General features: G+C 56.4%; 1 protein-coding gene across 8 annotated transcripts in view; it reads left to right on the forward strand.

The window, feature by feature from the left end:
• The window catches only part of LOC105464299 (proline rich 5), a 68,762-nt gene that overhangs the window by 34,929 nt on the left and 17,677 nt on the right, over positions 1–16,156 (forward strand). For 5 of the 8 annotated variants that reach the window (XM_071080730.1, XM_011712050.3, XM_011712051.3 and 2 more), the window contains one exon: positions 9,634–9,714. In XM_071080730.1, the coding sequence (XP_070936831.1) occupies positions 9,634–9,714 (81 nt within the window). Of the gene's footprint in view, positions 1–6,477; positions 6,498–7,119; positions 7,239–7,446; positions 7,468–9,633; positions 9,715–16,156 lie in introns of those variants that run through there. The other 3 variants (XM_011712054.3, XM_011712052.3, XM_071080731.1) reach the window with 3 other exon arrangements.

Here is a 16,156-nt window from a genome sequence, read left to right on the forward strand (position 1 = left end):
CAATTCTCCTGCCTCAGCCTCCAGAGTCGCTGAGATTACAGGTGCCCACCATCACGCCCAGCTGATTTTTTGTGCTTTTAGTAGAGACGGGGTTTCACCATGTTGGTCAGGTTGGTCTCAAACTCCTTACCTCAGGTGATCCACCTGCCTCGGCCTCCCAAAGTGCTGGGATTACAGGTGTGAACCACCATGCCTGGCCTCTTTTTTTTTTTTTTTTTTTTTTTTTTGAGATAGAATCTTGCCCTGTCGCCCAGGCTGGAGTGCAGTGGCACAATCTCAGCTCACTGCAACCTCTGTCTCCTGGGTTCAAATGATTCTCCTGTCTCAGCCTCCTGAGTAGCTGGGATTACAGGTGTGCACCACCATGCCCAGCTAATTTTTGTTTTTGTTTTTGTTTTTTTGAGATAAGAGTCTCACTCTGTCACCCAGGCTGGAGTGCAGTGGTGCAATCTCGGCTCATTGCATTCTCCACCTGCGATTCTCCTGCCTTAGCCTCCTGAATAGCTGGGATTGTAGGTGCCCACCACCACGCCCAGCTAATTTTTGTATTTTTAGTAGAGACAGGGTTTCACCTTGTTGGCCAGGCTGGTCTCAAACTCCTGACCTCAGGTGATCCACCTGCCTCGGCCTCCAGAAGTGCTGGGGTTGCAGGCGTGAGCCACTGCACTGGGTTCCCTCTCCTTTCTCTTGTAAAAACACTAGTTATTGGATTTAGGGCCCATCCTTCATTAAGGACCATCTCCAGATCCTTAATTTTTTTTTTTTTTTTTTTTTTTTTTTTTTTTTTTGAGACGGAGTCTCGCTCTATCGCCCAGGCTGGAGTGCAGTGGCGCGATCTCGGCTCACTGGAAGCTCCGCCTCCCGGGTTCACGCCATTCTCCTGCCTCAGCCTCCCGAGTAGCTGGGACTACAGGCGCCCACAACCGCGCCCGGCTAAGTTTTTGTATTTTTAGTAGAGACGGGGTTTCACCGTGGTCTCGATCTCCTGACCTTGTGATCCGCCCGTCTCGGCCTCCCAAAGTGCTGGGATTACAGGCGTGAGCCACCGCGCCCGGCCTGGCAGATCCTTAATTAAATACCGCTGCAAAGAACCTATTTCCATAGTGTAAGGCTTGCTGTGTCATGAGAACTGAATCCAAGTCATTGATTGATTGATTCATTCATTCATTGACTGTGCTGGCACTGGGCTGCTCAGGACATAAATTCAGAGAACAGCCTCCTGGAGCTGAGAGTTTCCAGAGGGAGGCATTGGTGAATAAACTAGGAGGCAAGTAAACGCTGGTGGGCTTGGTGCTTTGAAGAAGGCGAACCAGGGGCGCTGGAGTGCTGAGCATTTCCCTGGGTGTCTGCCTTCCTTTCTTTCCTTCATGGAGGTTGATTCTGTAGGTGTGCAGGAAATGTTTGGTTTTTCTCTTTTGAGAGAGGGTCTTGCTCTGTCACCTGGGCTGGAGTACAGTGGCACAATCACGGCTCGGGCAGCCATGACTTCCCAGGCTCCAGCGATCCTCCCCTCTCAGCCTCCCAAGTAGCTGCAGGTGTGTGCCATCACACCGGCTAATTTTTTTTTTTTTTTTTTTTTTTTTTGTATTTTTGGTGAAGATAGGGTTTCGCCATATTGCCCAGGCTGATCTCGAACTCCTGAGCTTAAGCAGTCCACCTGCCTAGGTCTCCCAGAGTGCTGGGATTGTAGGCATAAGCCACTGCACTGGGCCCAGGAAGTGTTTGTAAGGGAGCTGTGGATGCCAGGCTGGCCTGCCGGCCGGGCCTCCCTTAGGCAACATAAACCAGGACTGCAGAGATGGTTTCCTGAGTGCCCACTCCTTATGTATTGGTCCCATTTTGCCCCTAGCCTGTGACAGGTCTGCTGCTCATTGCGAAGGCTGCAGAGATGTGTCCCCATCAGACTCTCCCAGGCTGGTGGGGTGACAGATAGACATGAAGGCTGATGTGCCACACCCCTGGCACCCCCATCCTTATCCCCTTCCTCCCTTCCTCCCTCCTCAAGGGCCCCTGGTCCCTATTCCCTGCTAGCTCCCAGGCAGCTCCACTTCCCTCCGCCCTGGGTCTGGCCCCTGTCCCTGCAGGGCCTCCAGCCATGAAGGTCATGCACTTGGGTTGTGGGGCCAAGTTGTGCTTTCACATCTTCCCACTGGAGGAGGAGGCGGGACGGGAGTGGCCACTGGGGCGTGCCCTGCAGGCAGAGCTGAAGTAGCCCTGGGGAGGGCCTGTGTGGAGGAGGGCCTGTACGCCAGCCTGAGGAGCCGGGGCATGAGGGTGCCCTGCTTGGAGGCTCCGGCAGGGGCAGGCGGCCCAGTGACCCCTCACTAGGCCCCAGCCGCCAGCATGCCCTCGGAGGACTCTGTGCTTGTGCCCTAGGCCTGGCCCCAGCCTCTGCCTCCTGGCAGGGATACATCTTGCCATCCCCTCCTGCCTCCCCCAGCCCTGGAGGCTGTAGAGAAACTTCCAAAAGATGCCGCAGATCCAGAGCAGGCCCCCAAATGCCGTGAGGGCATGTGGGGGTACCAAGCCCTCTGAGCCAGTGCCCCACCGGACCATGAGGGCACGTGGGGGTGCCCAAGCCCTCTGAGTCAGTGCCCCGCCAGTTGCCCTCACCTCTGTCCGGGGATCCCCAGCAGGGCAGACCACTGCAGGAGACCCCAGCTGGGGGTGGGAGGAGCTCCCCAAGCCCCACCCCTGCAGTCCACCCCAACACAGACCCCTCCATGTGTTTGGGCCGAAGGGCCTCAACCATGATGGGACACTTCCTCCTTGCCAGGCCTGTGTCTCCCAAATGCTTGAGGCTTTAGAGAGCCAGGCCTACCTCCCCCTTGAAGTGGAGGCCCAGGCAGGCAGGAGTAGTGCGTGGCCCCAAGATGCCGGCCTGGTGCAGGGCCGGTGATGACTCACTTCTCACTCACTCCGCACAAATCCACCTCCAAGGCTAGGGTGACTGTCTTCAGCCTACAAATGGGGAAACCTGGCTGGACGTGGTGGCTCATGCCTGTAATCCCAGCTACTCGGGAGGCTGAGGCAGGAGAATCCCTTGAACCTGGGAGAGGGAGGTTGCAGTGAGTCGAGACCACGCCACTGCACTCCAGCCTGGGAGACAGAGCGAGACTACAACACAAAAAACAAATAGGGAAACCAATGCCAGAGGAGAAAAGGGACTCAAAATCCCCTGCTAATGTCAGGGTCTGGGGTCTGAACCCAGGTCTAACATGGGGCCAGGACACAGGGACACATGTGGGTTCATGTTCCGGCTGGAGCCAGGGTGAGGTGGGTGTTGATGGCAAGAGCTGGCTTCCATAGCTAGGGTGGGAGCACAAGGGCAGGGCCCTATAGGACCTTGTCTGCACTCCCTAGTCGTGGACAGGAACCAGCTGAGGCCGTGACCACTCCAGCCACCTGCCCCAACCCTGCACCCATGTCTCTCCCAGCAACACTGTGCTCCTCATTACATAGCAGTGGTACCACCTACACCCCGACCTGTACTGGGCCCTGTGGATGAACTTTCATTCCCCACAGCAACCTTTAAGGTGAGCTCAATACTCCCATTTTGCAGATGAGCAAACTGAGGCTCAGAACGGTACAGGGAGGTCAAGCGCGGTAGCTCACACCTGTAATCCCAGCACTTTGGGAGGCCGAGGCGGGTGGATCACCTGAGGTCAGGAGTTCACGATCAGCCTGGCCAACATGGTGAAACCCCATCTCTACTAAAAATAAAAATAAAAAATTAGCCCATTGTGGTGGCGGGCGCCCATAGTCCCAGCTACTCGGGAGGCTGAGGCAGGACAATCGCTTGAACCTGGGAGGTGGAGGTTGTAGTGAGCTAAGATTGCACCGTTGCACTCCAGCATGGGGGACAGAGTGAGACTCTGTCTCAAAAAAAAAAAAAAAAAAAAACAGTACAGGACTGCCCAGGTTCATGCAGTGAGTTGGGGCGGAAGCTGGGATTCAACCTAGGTCTCGCTAGAAGCATGTGCTCATAGGGGTCTCTGAAGGCCAGAGGATGTTGGCTGAAGCCTCCAGGCTGGATGGGGGCCTGGACACAGTGAGGGGGCCTGTGTCTGGCTCCCCGCCACCCCTGCCTGCGGCTCCCCACCACCCCCTGCCTGCGGCTCCCCACCACCCCCTGCCTGCTTGCTCTGGGTCCCAAGCTCCCTGCCCCTTGGAAGCAGCCTGGGCAGATCTCTTGCCCTAGTTCCCAGAACCTGTGACTGTGAGGCTTTATGTGTTGAAAAGGACTTTGTAATCACAAGGGTCTGTGTGAGGGAGAGGCGGGGGTAAAAGGGACAGGGATGCAGTGACGGACTCAGAGAGCTGGGAAAGTGTCACACTGCTGGCTGTGAAAATGGAGGAAGGGGCCGTGAGCCGAAGAATGTGGGCACCTCTGGGAGATGGAAAAGGCAGATATTTCTCCCCCAACCCGAGCCTCCAGAAGGAACAGCCCCACCAACACCTTGATTTTAGTCCAGGAAAATGGATTTAGAACGTCCAGGCCAGGTGCAGTGGCTCGCACCTGTAATCTCAGCACTTTGGAAGGCAAGTGCGGGCGAATCACCTGAGGTCAGGAGTTCAAGATCAGCCTGGACAACATGGTGGAACCCCATCTCTACTCAAAATACAAAAATTAGCCGGGTGTGGTGGTGCACACCTGTAATCCCAGGTCCTCTGGGGGCTGAGGCAGGAGAATCGCTTGAGCCCGGGAGGCGGAGGTTGCAGTGAGCTGAGATTGTACCGATTTGCACCACTGCACTCAGCCTGGGCGACAGAACGAGACTCCATCTCAAAAAAAAACAGAAAAAAAGAACTTCTGACCTCAGAACCACAAGGGAACAAATTTGAGTTGTTTTCAGCCACCAAGTTAGGGGTGATTTGTTACGGCAGCCGTGGAAACCCACACACTGAGCGACTCTTCTTCCCTCGCGTGCGCGGTGGTACGCCGCTCTGACCCCCCACCTGCACCCCTCCCCACCCTGCCTCGTGCTGGGGAGGCAGAGGGTGGAAGTGGGATGTGAGGCAGAGGGGCCTGAGGATGGGCAGGCAGCCAAGGGGAGCCACGGGCACGGCACCGTCCCCCTCCACGGCCTGTTCTGGACAGACAGGGCGGAGCCCAGCTTTGCTGAGTGAGCCTAGGTGCCCCCATACAGCCCTAGGGTAGCCCCAGCCAGGGTGGCCACAGGCAGGTGCCCTCACATCAGCCCCAGGGCCTCAGCCCTTCTTCAGCCCAAGCCCCAGCGGCAGCAGATCTCAGCACTGCCAGGCACCATGGAGCCTCCCTAAGGGTCGTGCCCTTCTCTCCCTCACCTGCACCCGCCCAGCGCTCAAGAGGGGCTGGCCCCCCTGCTGGGACTTGGCCTCAGGAGGACTTACCCTCCTGGGGTGTGAGGCCCTGCCCTGGGAGGGCACTGCCTGCTGGGGCTGGGGGGGCCCCTAGAGGAGGCCGTCCACATCTGGACAAGGGAGGTCGAAGCCACGGCAGTGTCCCATGTGGTTTCCAGGGGACATTTACACCTGCACCAACTGGGCCTGTCTGTTGGGCCCGGAGGGGCAGCTGGGGTTTCGTTTCTGTTTTGGGAGATGACAGGTCACGTGAGACCCTCCCACCCTCCCCGCCCTTCCTCTATCCCTGAGTGGCCCGCAGCGGAGGCTTTCTCGTTTACCAAACACCCTTCCCCCACCGGCTCCAAGGGTTTGGGTGGGGGTGGAGAGGAGCAGAGGTCCTGAGCGGCCTGGGGGTGGGGGAGGGGCCTCTGCGGGTGCCAGGCTGTGTGACTCTGTCTTCTCCTGTAACCTGGGGCCTGGTGGTTAGAGGACTGAGAAGCCACAGAGTAGGTGGGCCCAGGCCGGGTGTGGCCAAGGAGTGGTAGATGCAAGCCCCACCCTATAGCTTCACGGAAAAGGCTGCAGGGCAGGGCAGGGCATGCTGACCTTACAGCAACCCGGGCGGTGGCACTGTACTGAGAAGTCCATTTTCCTGCTGGGGACCCTGAACCACTGAGTGGTTAGGTGGTAACTTGGCCGAGTTACCCAGCCTGTAAGTGTAGTGCTGGGATTCAAACCCAGGCCTGCACCTTGGACCAACCTGGGGATGGGAGGAAGTTCAAGGTCCTCGGAGGGAGGAGGCAGGGGTGGGGAGTGTGGATGGGAGAACGTCCAGGGCAAGGAGCCCAGGAGAGGCTCAGGCCCCTTGGTGGGGAAGGGCGCGCCACGGCATTTGTGGGCAGGTGTTCTCGGGCAGGTGCTTGCTGGGCTTTGCTCTGTGCAGCCAGAGTGTGAGGCTAGGTGGGGCGTCGGGAGGTCTAACCGTGAGCCAGGTAGACCCTTCCTCCCCTAAAAAGAAGACCATGGTCAAAGTAGCTCTCCCACACAGCTGCAAGCAAGGGCAGGTGGAGGGCGAGCCCCAGGCAGAGGGAACAGCGGGACGGAGGCCCGGCGCGGGAAGAAGCCACAGCAGCTCCAGCCTGGGGCCTCAAGGGGATAGTGAGGAGGGCTGTGTGAGTGACACCAGACCCCAAGAGGGCCGCAGGTCAGGGGGAGAACTTCTTCCAGAGGCCCTATGGTGTAGAGTCACCTCTGGCAGGGCGACCAGAGTGGGCTGGAGGCTCCCAGGGGGTTTAATGAACAGGAAAGAAAGACAGGCTGCTCAGGGCAGGTCACTGAGGACAGCAGGGCTGAAGCCTGGGACCCACTGTGAGCCTTGGCAGCCCTGGCGACACCACTGCACTGTCTCCTCTGCCTGAATTGGGTCCAGCAGTGGCTCCACCATGCACTGTAAGGGAGGCCTGGGCTCCAGGAGAGAACTTGGGAAGGCGCCCCTGAACCTCCATCCAGGGTCTGGAGACAGTGGCTGGGAGTACCTCCGCCCGCCATATCCCAGAGGCCCTCCCAGTCAATGCAGGGCTCCACCGCCTCCAACCCACCCCAGCAGCTGCCACAGGGCTGGAGGGCGTCTGCAGCTGCCAGGATTGCAGGGTGGCTGCTGTTGGGGGACAGCTGGTTTCCTAGCAGACTTCCCTTGGGATTTTCAACTTTTTTTAGTCTGCAAGTGGGGGCGGGGGCAGCTCTACTGTGACATCGTTGTGGTGCTGGGGCCACCCCAGGGCTTCTCGCAGGGGAGCATCATCCCAGCCATGAGGGGATGACCAGCCACCAGCCTCTCCCCTGGGCCGGCTCATCTTTCAAACTCACTGGGGGTGACGCTCTTACGATTCCCGACTTACAGACAGTAAACAAAGGTAGAGAGCCCGTGTCACCAGACAGGGGACTAAGGAGCATTCCGGTGCAGTCGGGCACCCCAGGCCAGGGATGCGTATCCGGCGTGATCTCGGCCGGTGCCCGCTGAGAAGCTGATGAAGCCCTGGGCAGAGCTGGGTCTCAGCCTGCAGCCAGGCCAGGTCAAGCACCAGCTGTGGAACCTGGCACAGCTGCTCAGAGCCTCCTGGAAGCATGTGGAATATGAGGCCTGTGAGTGCCCCGCACCTGAGAGGACAGGGAGACAGGAAGCCCTGCCCAGCCCCGGCTCCGTGTGGGGACGCTGCCTGGGAGAAGGAGCGCAGGGGAGTTCGGGTGCACAGGGGTCCAAGATGCCGGCTGCTCTGTGACTTCCAGCAGAGGACTTGGCCACTTGGGCCTTGGTTTTCTCATCTGCAAAATGGGTGGCCAAGTCACGGGCAAGGGTAGAGTTAAAGCAGGGGAGGACGTTAGGAGCGTGGTGGCGGCTGCCTGCTTTGTGGTGTGGGCAGCATCCTGTGGACAGCCGTCCCCTCCAAGGTGAGAAGTGTGGTGCTGGTCTGCCATAGGAGCCTTAGCGCTGCAGCCAGGTCCTGGGTGGGAGGTGGCTGTTGTACCCAGACCTGGTTCTCACCCTGAGGACCTCGTGGCCAGCAGCGGGCACTCGTGACCAGGAAAGTGAATCAGCAAAGTGCTGGTGGAGAGTCAGCACTGGGAAGGAAAGGGTCAAGGGTCAGAGGGCTTCTCGAAGGTAGTAGCCTCTGAATCAAGATGAATAGCTGCTTGCTTCATGGATAGGGACGAGAAGGGCCTTCCAGACAGGAGGGGCAGTGGGTACTGAGACCCAGAGATGTGGTGCCGCCCGGAGGGTCCTACACTGCCTGGGGTCAGAGATCAGGATGCCTGGGAGTGTGGGGAGGGTCCATGTCGGGAGGACCCTGGATGCTGCCTGCAGGACCTCAGGCTGTGCCTGCCGGGCAGTGGCTGCCTCACAAAGCCCTGGGCAGGGAAGGAACTGCGGCCTCCGCAGAGGGTGGATGTGGTGGAGAGGTGGGAGGCCGGCTCGTGTCATCTGAGGTCCAGGCAAGCCGGGAAGGGGCGCAGGAGAGCTCTAGGAGGTAGAAATGGGCCGGACATCCTGACCTCAGGTGATTCGACCTCCTCAGCCTCCCAAAGTGCTGGGATTACAGGCATGAGCCACCCTGCCCAGCCTAATTTTTGTATTTTTAGTAGAGACAAGATTTCGCCATGTTGGTCAGGCTGGTCTCAAACTCCTGACCTCAAGTGATCTGCCCATCTTGGCCTCCCAGAGTGCTGGGATCACAGGAGTGAGCCACCGCACCTGGCCTGTTTTCGGTTTGTGTAGAGGCAGGATCTCACTGTGTTGCCCAGGCTGGTCTTGACCTCCCATCCTCAAGCAGTCCTCCTGCCTTGGCCTCCCAGAGTGTTGGGATTACAGGCGTGAACCACTGCACCCTGCTGCCACAGCTACCTTCACATCACAACAGTCGCGTTGAGCAGTTGTAACAGAGGCTGGTGACCCATGAAGCCTAAAAGATTTGCTTTCTATCCCTTCACAGAAAATGTTTGCCAGCGCCTGCCTTAGAGACTTTTGTTTTGTTTTGTTTGAGACGGAGTCTCGCTCTGTCACCCAGGCTGGAGTGCAGTGGTGCTATCTCGGCTCACTGCAAGCTCCGCCTCCCGGGTTCCCGCCATTCTCCTGCCTCAGCCTCCTGAGTAGCTGGGACCACAGACACTCGCCATCCCACCCTGCTGATTTTTTGTATTTTTAGTAGAGACGGGGTTTCTCCATGTTAGTCACGATGGTCTCGATCTCCTGACCTTGTGATCCGCCCGTCTCGGCCTCCCAAAGTGCTGGGATTACAGGCTTGAGCCACCGCACCCGGCAACCTTAGAGAGTTTTATAAACAGGGGCAGGAAGCATGAGGGGGTCGGGAGCCCCGCAGCTGGCTAGGGATGCAGTGATGCTCCTGAACTCGGGGTGGCCGTGGAGGTAGAGAAGGGGCAACAGTCCACAGGACTTGGATGTTTTTGGGGGTGGGAGAGGCGCAGGGGTTTCCTGGTTTCTGGCCTGGGCAGGGTGGGGTTAAGAACCCAGAAAGGAAGCAGAGCTGGCTGAGGTTTGGCCACATAGTGTGCAGAGGACATGGGAGCAAGGTCCTGGGGCGGTGACCAGAGGGCACCTGGTGATACAGGCTGGGCTCCAGCAGGGCTGGGCCAGGGTTGCAGGGCCTCGGAGTTGAAGTGGGTATGAGCAGGGTCCTGCAGGGACGGCGATCCTGCCCTTCTAAGAGAGAGGGAAAGAGGAAGGGGGCCTGATGGGCAACCAGGGGGCTCTCAGACCTCGGGACTGCAGTGTTCTTTTCCCTCTGCTTACAGCATCCACAACGGGGTGATTGCCGTCTTCCAGCGCAAGGGGCTGCCCGACCAGGAGCTCTTCAGCCTCAATGAGGGTGTCCGGTGAGTGTCTGTCCCACCTTGGGCCAGGGTCCTCGAGTGGCAGGGAAGGCTAGGCCCAGAGTCGGAGGCCCCAGCCAGGCCTCTGACCCATCAGCCACGCCTGTGCTTCCTCCCCCAGAGGCCATCTGTCCACAGGAGAGTGAGGTCCAAGTTAGCAGTGGCCACGGGGCCAGGACCTCCACAAACCACTTCAGGCCTGGTGGCCCTGCGCCCCCACCCCCCACAGAGAAAGGTCTTCAAGGGGAAGCGGGGTGGGACTTGGACGGCTGCTGGAGATGACGCCGACGGTCCCCACTGGTGCTGAGCATCACGAAGGATATTTATTCTGTTAAAGAGGAAGGACCCACCTGCCTAATGATGGGAGTGTCGTTCCTGGAAAAGCAATTCCAGCCCTGCCAGACGCCCCTCGTTTCCTGTGAATAGCTGGGAAATGAGGATTGCGAAGCAGCAGGCTGGACGCACACCCACTGAGCTGCTGCCCCGAGCCAGGTGGCAGGAGCTTCAAGGGAGTCCAGGGTTGCCATTTGTAGTGGAGGAGGCCAAAGCTCAGAGAGGTCAAGAGACTCGCCCCGGATCACACAGCTGCTCCAAGGAGGCGGTTCCCAGCTCTGTGCTGTTTCCTTTGGCCCTGACCCTGTTACCTTGTCCCTGTGTCAAAAGAATACTGGCAAAATAGGCAGTCATCCTTCCCCTTGTTATTCAGGAGAAGAGTCAGTGGACTGGCCAGACTTTCATACGCAGGCGCCCCCCTCCACCCTGTGTGGCAACACTGAAGGGGCCCTGACATGTGGGTAAACTGAGGCCCAATACATGCCACTTGTTTAGGGTGTCCTGCTTTTCTCTGGCTCATCTGGCCCACCCCTGGGTGGGGCTCCAGGAGCTCATTTTCCCGATGAGCCTCTGCTTCAGGAAACAGGAGCCTAAAGGATCTGCCGGGAGATTTGGTTTGGTTCTTGAGAGAGGGTCCTGCTCTTGCCCAGGCTGGAGTGTGGTGGTGCAATCTCAGCTCACTGCAGCCTCTGCCTTCTGAGCAGAAGCAACCCTCACACCTCAGTGTCCTGAGTGGCTGAGACCACAGGTGTGTACCACTATACCCGGCTGATTTTTTATTTTTTGCAGAGATGGGAGTCTTACTACCCAGGCTGATCTCGAACTCCTGGGCTCAAGCCATCCTCCCACCTCTGGTCTCTCAAAGTGTTAGAATTACAGATGTGAGCCACCATGCCCGGCCAGCTGGGTATTTAAACAACAACAAAAGGAGATACTTTTAAATTCACGAATCCAGCGGCAGGCACAGTCCCCGGCTTTGGACACCCCTCTCCCCTGCCCGTCCTTGGCATAAACAGCGTTGGTAATTGGCTATTCTTGCTGCCACCTCTCCACAGGGCTGATGCAGAGCACACGGCCTCCCCAGGAGTGTGTGCTGGGGGTGGGTGCACGGAGAAGCTGCCCTGGGCCCCGGGCTCCCCTCGCCAGCCCCAGGATTCTACCCAAGAAATGGGTAAAAATCAGGGGCTGTGTTAGACTTTGAGCCCCTGGGCAGTTAGGTTATTTGGAGCAACTTCTTTTTAGCCAGTTGAGAATTAAGTGCTAGAAGGTTTAAGGAATAAGAGCAGAGTCTTTTTACTGAAGCCTTGCTCTGTGCCGGCCTTAGACCAGGAGTTTTCCACACTAAACCCGTCCGTGGCCTGGAGCAGTGGCTCATGCCTGTAATCTCAGCACGTTGGGAAGCCAAGGTTGGGGGATCGCCAGAGGCCAGGAGTTTGAGACCAACATGACAAGACCCCTTCTCTATTAATATGTGTTAACGTTTTTTAAAAGTAAGTTTAAAAAACACTCATCCACTCTTCACTGCAGCCCTGAGAAGTGGATGCCTTGTTATCTCCATTTTACCGGCGAGGGAGACTGAGGCACAGCGGTTGACGTAGGTTGCTGAGGTCACAGGGCTAATAATGAACAGAGCTGGAGCTCAAGCCCCTGCCTTCAGGGTCACTGGGTTGTTCAGCCCCCTGCCCTACCCCGGCCCTTCTGGACGGCGTGGCCACGTTAAATTCAATGACACTAGCCTGGGCACAGTGGCTCACCCTGTAATCCCAGCACTTTGGGAGGCCGAGGCAGGGGGATTGCTTGTGTTCAGGAGTTCAAGACCAACCTGGGCAACATGGTGAAACCCTGTCTCTACCAAAAATACAAAAAATTAGCTGGGCGTGGTGGCGGGTGCCTGTAGTACCAGCTACTTGGGAGATTGAGGCATGAGAATCGTGTGAGCCCGGAGGCGGAGGTTGCGGTGAGCCAAGACTATGTCACTGCATTTCAGCCTGGGTAACAGAGTAAGACCCCGTCTCAAAAAAAAAAATGACTTTAATGATACATTAAATCCATAATTGGTCACTAGCTTTGATCCCATGAGAGAGTCTGTTACTAGAGACATTGATTTCACCAGCATCCAAATGGTCCCCCTTGATTTTTTTTTTTTTTAAGACGTAGTTTCACTCTTGTTTCCCAGGCTGGAGTGCAGTGGTGTGACCTCATCTCACTGCAGCCTCCGCCTCCCGGGTTCAAGTGATTCTCCTGCCTCAGCCTCCAAGTAGCTGGGATTACAGGCACACATCATCACGCCTGTCCAATCCTTGTATTTTTAGTAGAGATGGAGTTTCACCACGTTGGCCAGGCTGGTCTCGAACTCCTGACCTCAGGTGGTCCACCCACCTCGGCCTCCCAAAGTGCTGGGATTCCAGGTGTGAGCCACCATGCCCGGTATCCAGGAGATTTTCATTACCCCAGCCAGAAAGCTTTAGCAGCCCCTCCTCATACCCTTTCCCCAACCCTGGCAGTGACCACAGACAGCTTTCTTTTTTTTTTTTTTTTTTTTTTTTTTTTTTTTTTTTTTTTTTTTTTGAGACGGAGTCTCGCTCTGTCGCCCAGCCCAGGCTGGAGTGCAGTGGCGCGATCTCGGCTCACTGCAAGCTCCGCCTCCCGGGTTCACGCCATTCTCCTGCCTCAGCCTCCCGAGTAGCTGGGACTACAGGCGCCCACAACCGCGCCCGGCTAATTTTTTGTATTTTTAGTAGAGACGGGGTTTCATGGTGGTCTCGATCTCCTGACCTTGTGATCCGCCCGCCTCGGCCTCCCAAAGTGCTGGGATTACAGGCGTGAGCCACCGCGCCCGGCCGACCACAGACAGCTTTCTGTCTGTGGATGTGCCTGTTCTGGACATTCCGTTATCAATGGAAGTACAGCGGGTGGCCCTTCATGCCTGGCTTCTCTCCCTCAGTGCAGTGCTCTTGAGGTCCACTCAGGGAGGAGCACGTACCCCTGCTTCGCTTTTACCACTGCTTCGCTATTTTATTTATTTATTTATTTTTTTTTTTTTTTTTTTGAGATGGAGTTTCACTTTTGTCACCCAGGCTAGAGTGCAATGGCATGATCTCGGCTCACTGCAACCTCCGCCTCCCGTGTTCAAGGGATTCTCCTGCCTCGGCTTCCCGAGTAGCTGGGATTACAGGAATGTGCCACGACGCCCGGCTAATTTTGTATTTTTAGTAGAGACGGGGTTTCACCATGTTGGTCAGGCTGATCTTGAACTCCCGACCTCAGGTGATCCACCCGCCTCGGCCTCCCAAAGTGCTGGGATTACAGGCGTGAGCCATTGCATGCGGCCTGCCTGCTTTGCTGCTTTTCGTGCCAGGTCATATTCCATTGTGTGTATGGAAAGCATGCCGTATGCGCACCCAGTCCTTGGCTGATGGACGTGGTTCTTTCTACCTTTTGGCTGTGATGAATAACGCTGCTGTGAACATCTGTGTGCAAGAATTTGTGTGAACGCATGTTTTCATCTTTTTTTTTTTTTTTTTTTTTGAGAGTGAGCCTTGATCGGTCACCCAGACTGGAGTTCAATGGGGCAATCTGGGCTCACTGCAACCTCGGCCTCCCGGGTTCAAGCGATTCTTGTGCCTCAGCCTCCTGAGTACCTGGAATTACAGGCGTGCACGACCATGCCTGGCTAATTTTTATATTTTTAGTAGAGACGGGGTTTCACCGAGTTGGCCAGGCTGGCCTTGAACTCCTGATCTGAAGTGATCTGCCCGCCTCAGCCTCCCAAAGTGCTGGGGTTACGGGCCTGAGCCGCCGCACCTGGCCTCATTTCTCTTAGGTTCGTATACCTAGCAGTGGAATTTCTGGGTCCCCTGATAACTCTGTGGTTATCTTTTTGAGGTACTCTTGCCTTTCCCACAGTGGCTGTACCATTCCGCTGTCCCACTTAGCAGCGTATAAGCAGGGCAGAAGAGTTCAGTTTGTCCACATCCTCACCAACACTTATTAATTTCCAGGGCTTTCATTCCGAGAAGTGGTGTCTGTTTGTGGTTTTGATTTGCATTTCCCTGATGACTGATGATGTTGACCACCTTTTCAGGTGTTTATTGGCCATTTAGGTTTCTTCTTTGGAGAATTGTCTGTTCCCATCACTTGCCCATTTTTCAGTTGGGTTATTTGTCCTTGTATTATTGAGCTATGGGAGTTCTTTATATATTGTGGATCCAGACTCGGTTAGATACTGGTTTGCAAATCTTTCCTCCCATTCTGTGAGCTGTCATTTCACTTCCTTTCTGTGTCCTTTGAAACACAAAAAGTTTTAATTTGTATAATGTCCAGTTGTCTAGCTATTTTCTTGATCCCTTCCTTTGATCACCTTTCTTCCTCCTGAGGTACAGAGACGGACACACTTTGCATAATCATTTTTACAGGTAAAGAAAAAGATTTTTCTTTTTTTTTTAAGAGACTAGGTCTCGACCTGTTGCCCAGGCCGAAGAGCAGTGGCGTGAACATAGCTCCATAGCTCACTGCCACCTGCAACTCATGGGCTCAAGTGATCCTACCACCTCAGCCTCCTGAGTAGCTGGGACTAAAGGCGTCCAGCACCAAGCCCAGCTAATTTTTTTTTATTTTTTCTAGAGATGAGCTCTTGCTCTGTTGCCCAAGCTGGTCTCAAACTCCTGGGCTCAAGCGATCCTCCTGCCTCAGTGTTGGGATTATAGGCGGGAGCCACTGCACCTGGCTGAGAAAACAAGAAAAAAATCTTAACGAATAAGTCACTCTCCATCCAGAGGACTGTGGATTTAAGGACCCAAACCTCTTTTTATCTTGATGGCTTTGCATGACATTATCCCTGACCCACCCTCTTAGACAGAGTCTGAGGCCCCGGGCGCCCTCGTTGTGCTCAGCCATGAAGTCCATTTCCCCTGTGCTTAGTGGCCTGGGCTGCTATGTGCTGCCTATGCTGTCCCTGCAGAATACAGCCAGGGTGTCTGTCTGGGGCAGCCTCTCTTCCGGCATCCCATGTGGCTCATACTGGTCTGCCTTTGACCAAGAGAAGCGTGCAACTGAGTCCTCCGGGTAGCACAGGAGCTCGGGCCACCTGCTCCCTGCAAGGCCTCTCCTGCTGGCTTCTGGCCAAGTCGCAGATGATCTGTCCCTGCCCAGCTCCAGCACCAGGTCCTGCTGGCCTAGCTGCTCCCAGGAAGCAGCAAACCCCCTGGACGGGGTGTCCCAGCCTCTGCTTTCTGACCCTGCAAACCCTTCCCACAGTCTCTCTTGAGGCTGACATCCCAGGTACACCCAGGCTGTCCCCTCTGTAGCCTGCTAGCCCCTAGGTCCTGGGATTTACTGCAGCTTTATCCCCTGGGCTCCCCTCCTGTGATCCGAGGACACCCACACCCCCACTTCTCCCTCCCTGGCATGGTGTCCTCTATTCCTAGCATGGATGGGGCTGGCTTGGGGTTCCCCTCAGGGTGTGGTGCCCTCCCACTGTCAGGGATCCCGTGCTCAGCTCAGCTCAGGCCAGGTGGCCATGCCCGCAGCCTGTCAGCAGCAGGTCTCACGTGCAGGCCAGAGGTGCTGGTTAGATTTAAGCTACTTGACTTTGAAGTTTCCCACAATCCCAGACCGGGCAGGCTCTCTTCTGGTGTCCCGTAGAAAGGATGCCTGTTTTTCATCTGCAGGACTAGGGCTCCAACCTTGGGTTCCCTGGTCCAGCCTTTGACTTCATCAGTGCCTTCCCAGAGCCTCAGTCTCCCCATCTCTGTAATGAACATGGTTCCCATCTCATAGGGCTTTTGCATGGTTGGAATTGGTGTACGAACTCTCCCCTGCCTGGAAGGGGTCTCACAGGTCAGGAATGAGGGGATCCCAGGTGCTGGCGGCTGCCAGGTGGAAGTCGCCCATCCATTTAGCATTCATTGTGAGCACCCACTACCTGCAGGCTTGAGAGGTGGATGAGGCCTTCAGCAGCATTCCTGGCCAGAGGCAGTGGGGCCCGAACTGGCCACTCATCCTCAGCCTGTGGTCAGTTCAGATCTGAGGCCGTGTCTGTGCTCTTACTGGGGTCTGGGAGAGTTGGTGGGCACAGTGCAAATGGGGGGATGCTCAGCCATGGTGCCCCTCC

This window comes from Macaca nemestrina, chromosome 15 (assembly GCF_043159975.1).
Source record: "Macaca nemestrina isolate mMacNem1 chromosome 15, mMacNem.hap1, whole genome shotgun sequence".
Classification (NCBI taxonomy): Eukaryota; Metazoa; Chordata; class Mammalia; order Primates; family Cercopithecidae; genus Macaca; species Macaca nemestrina.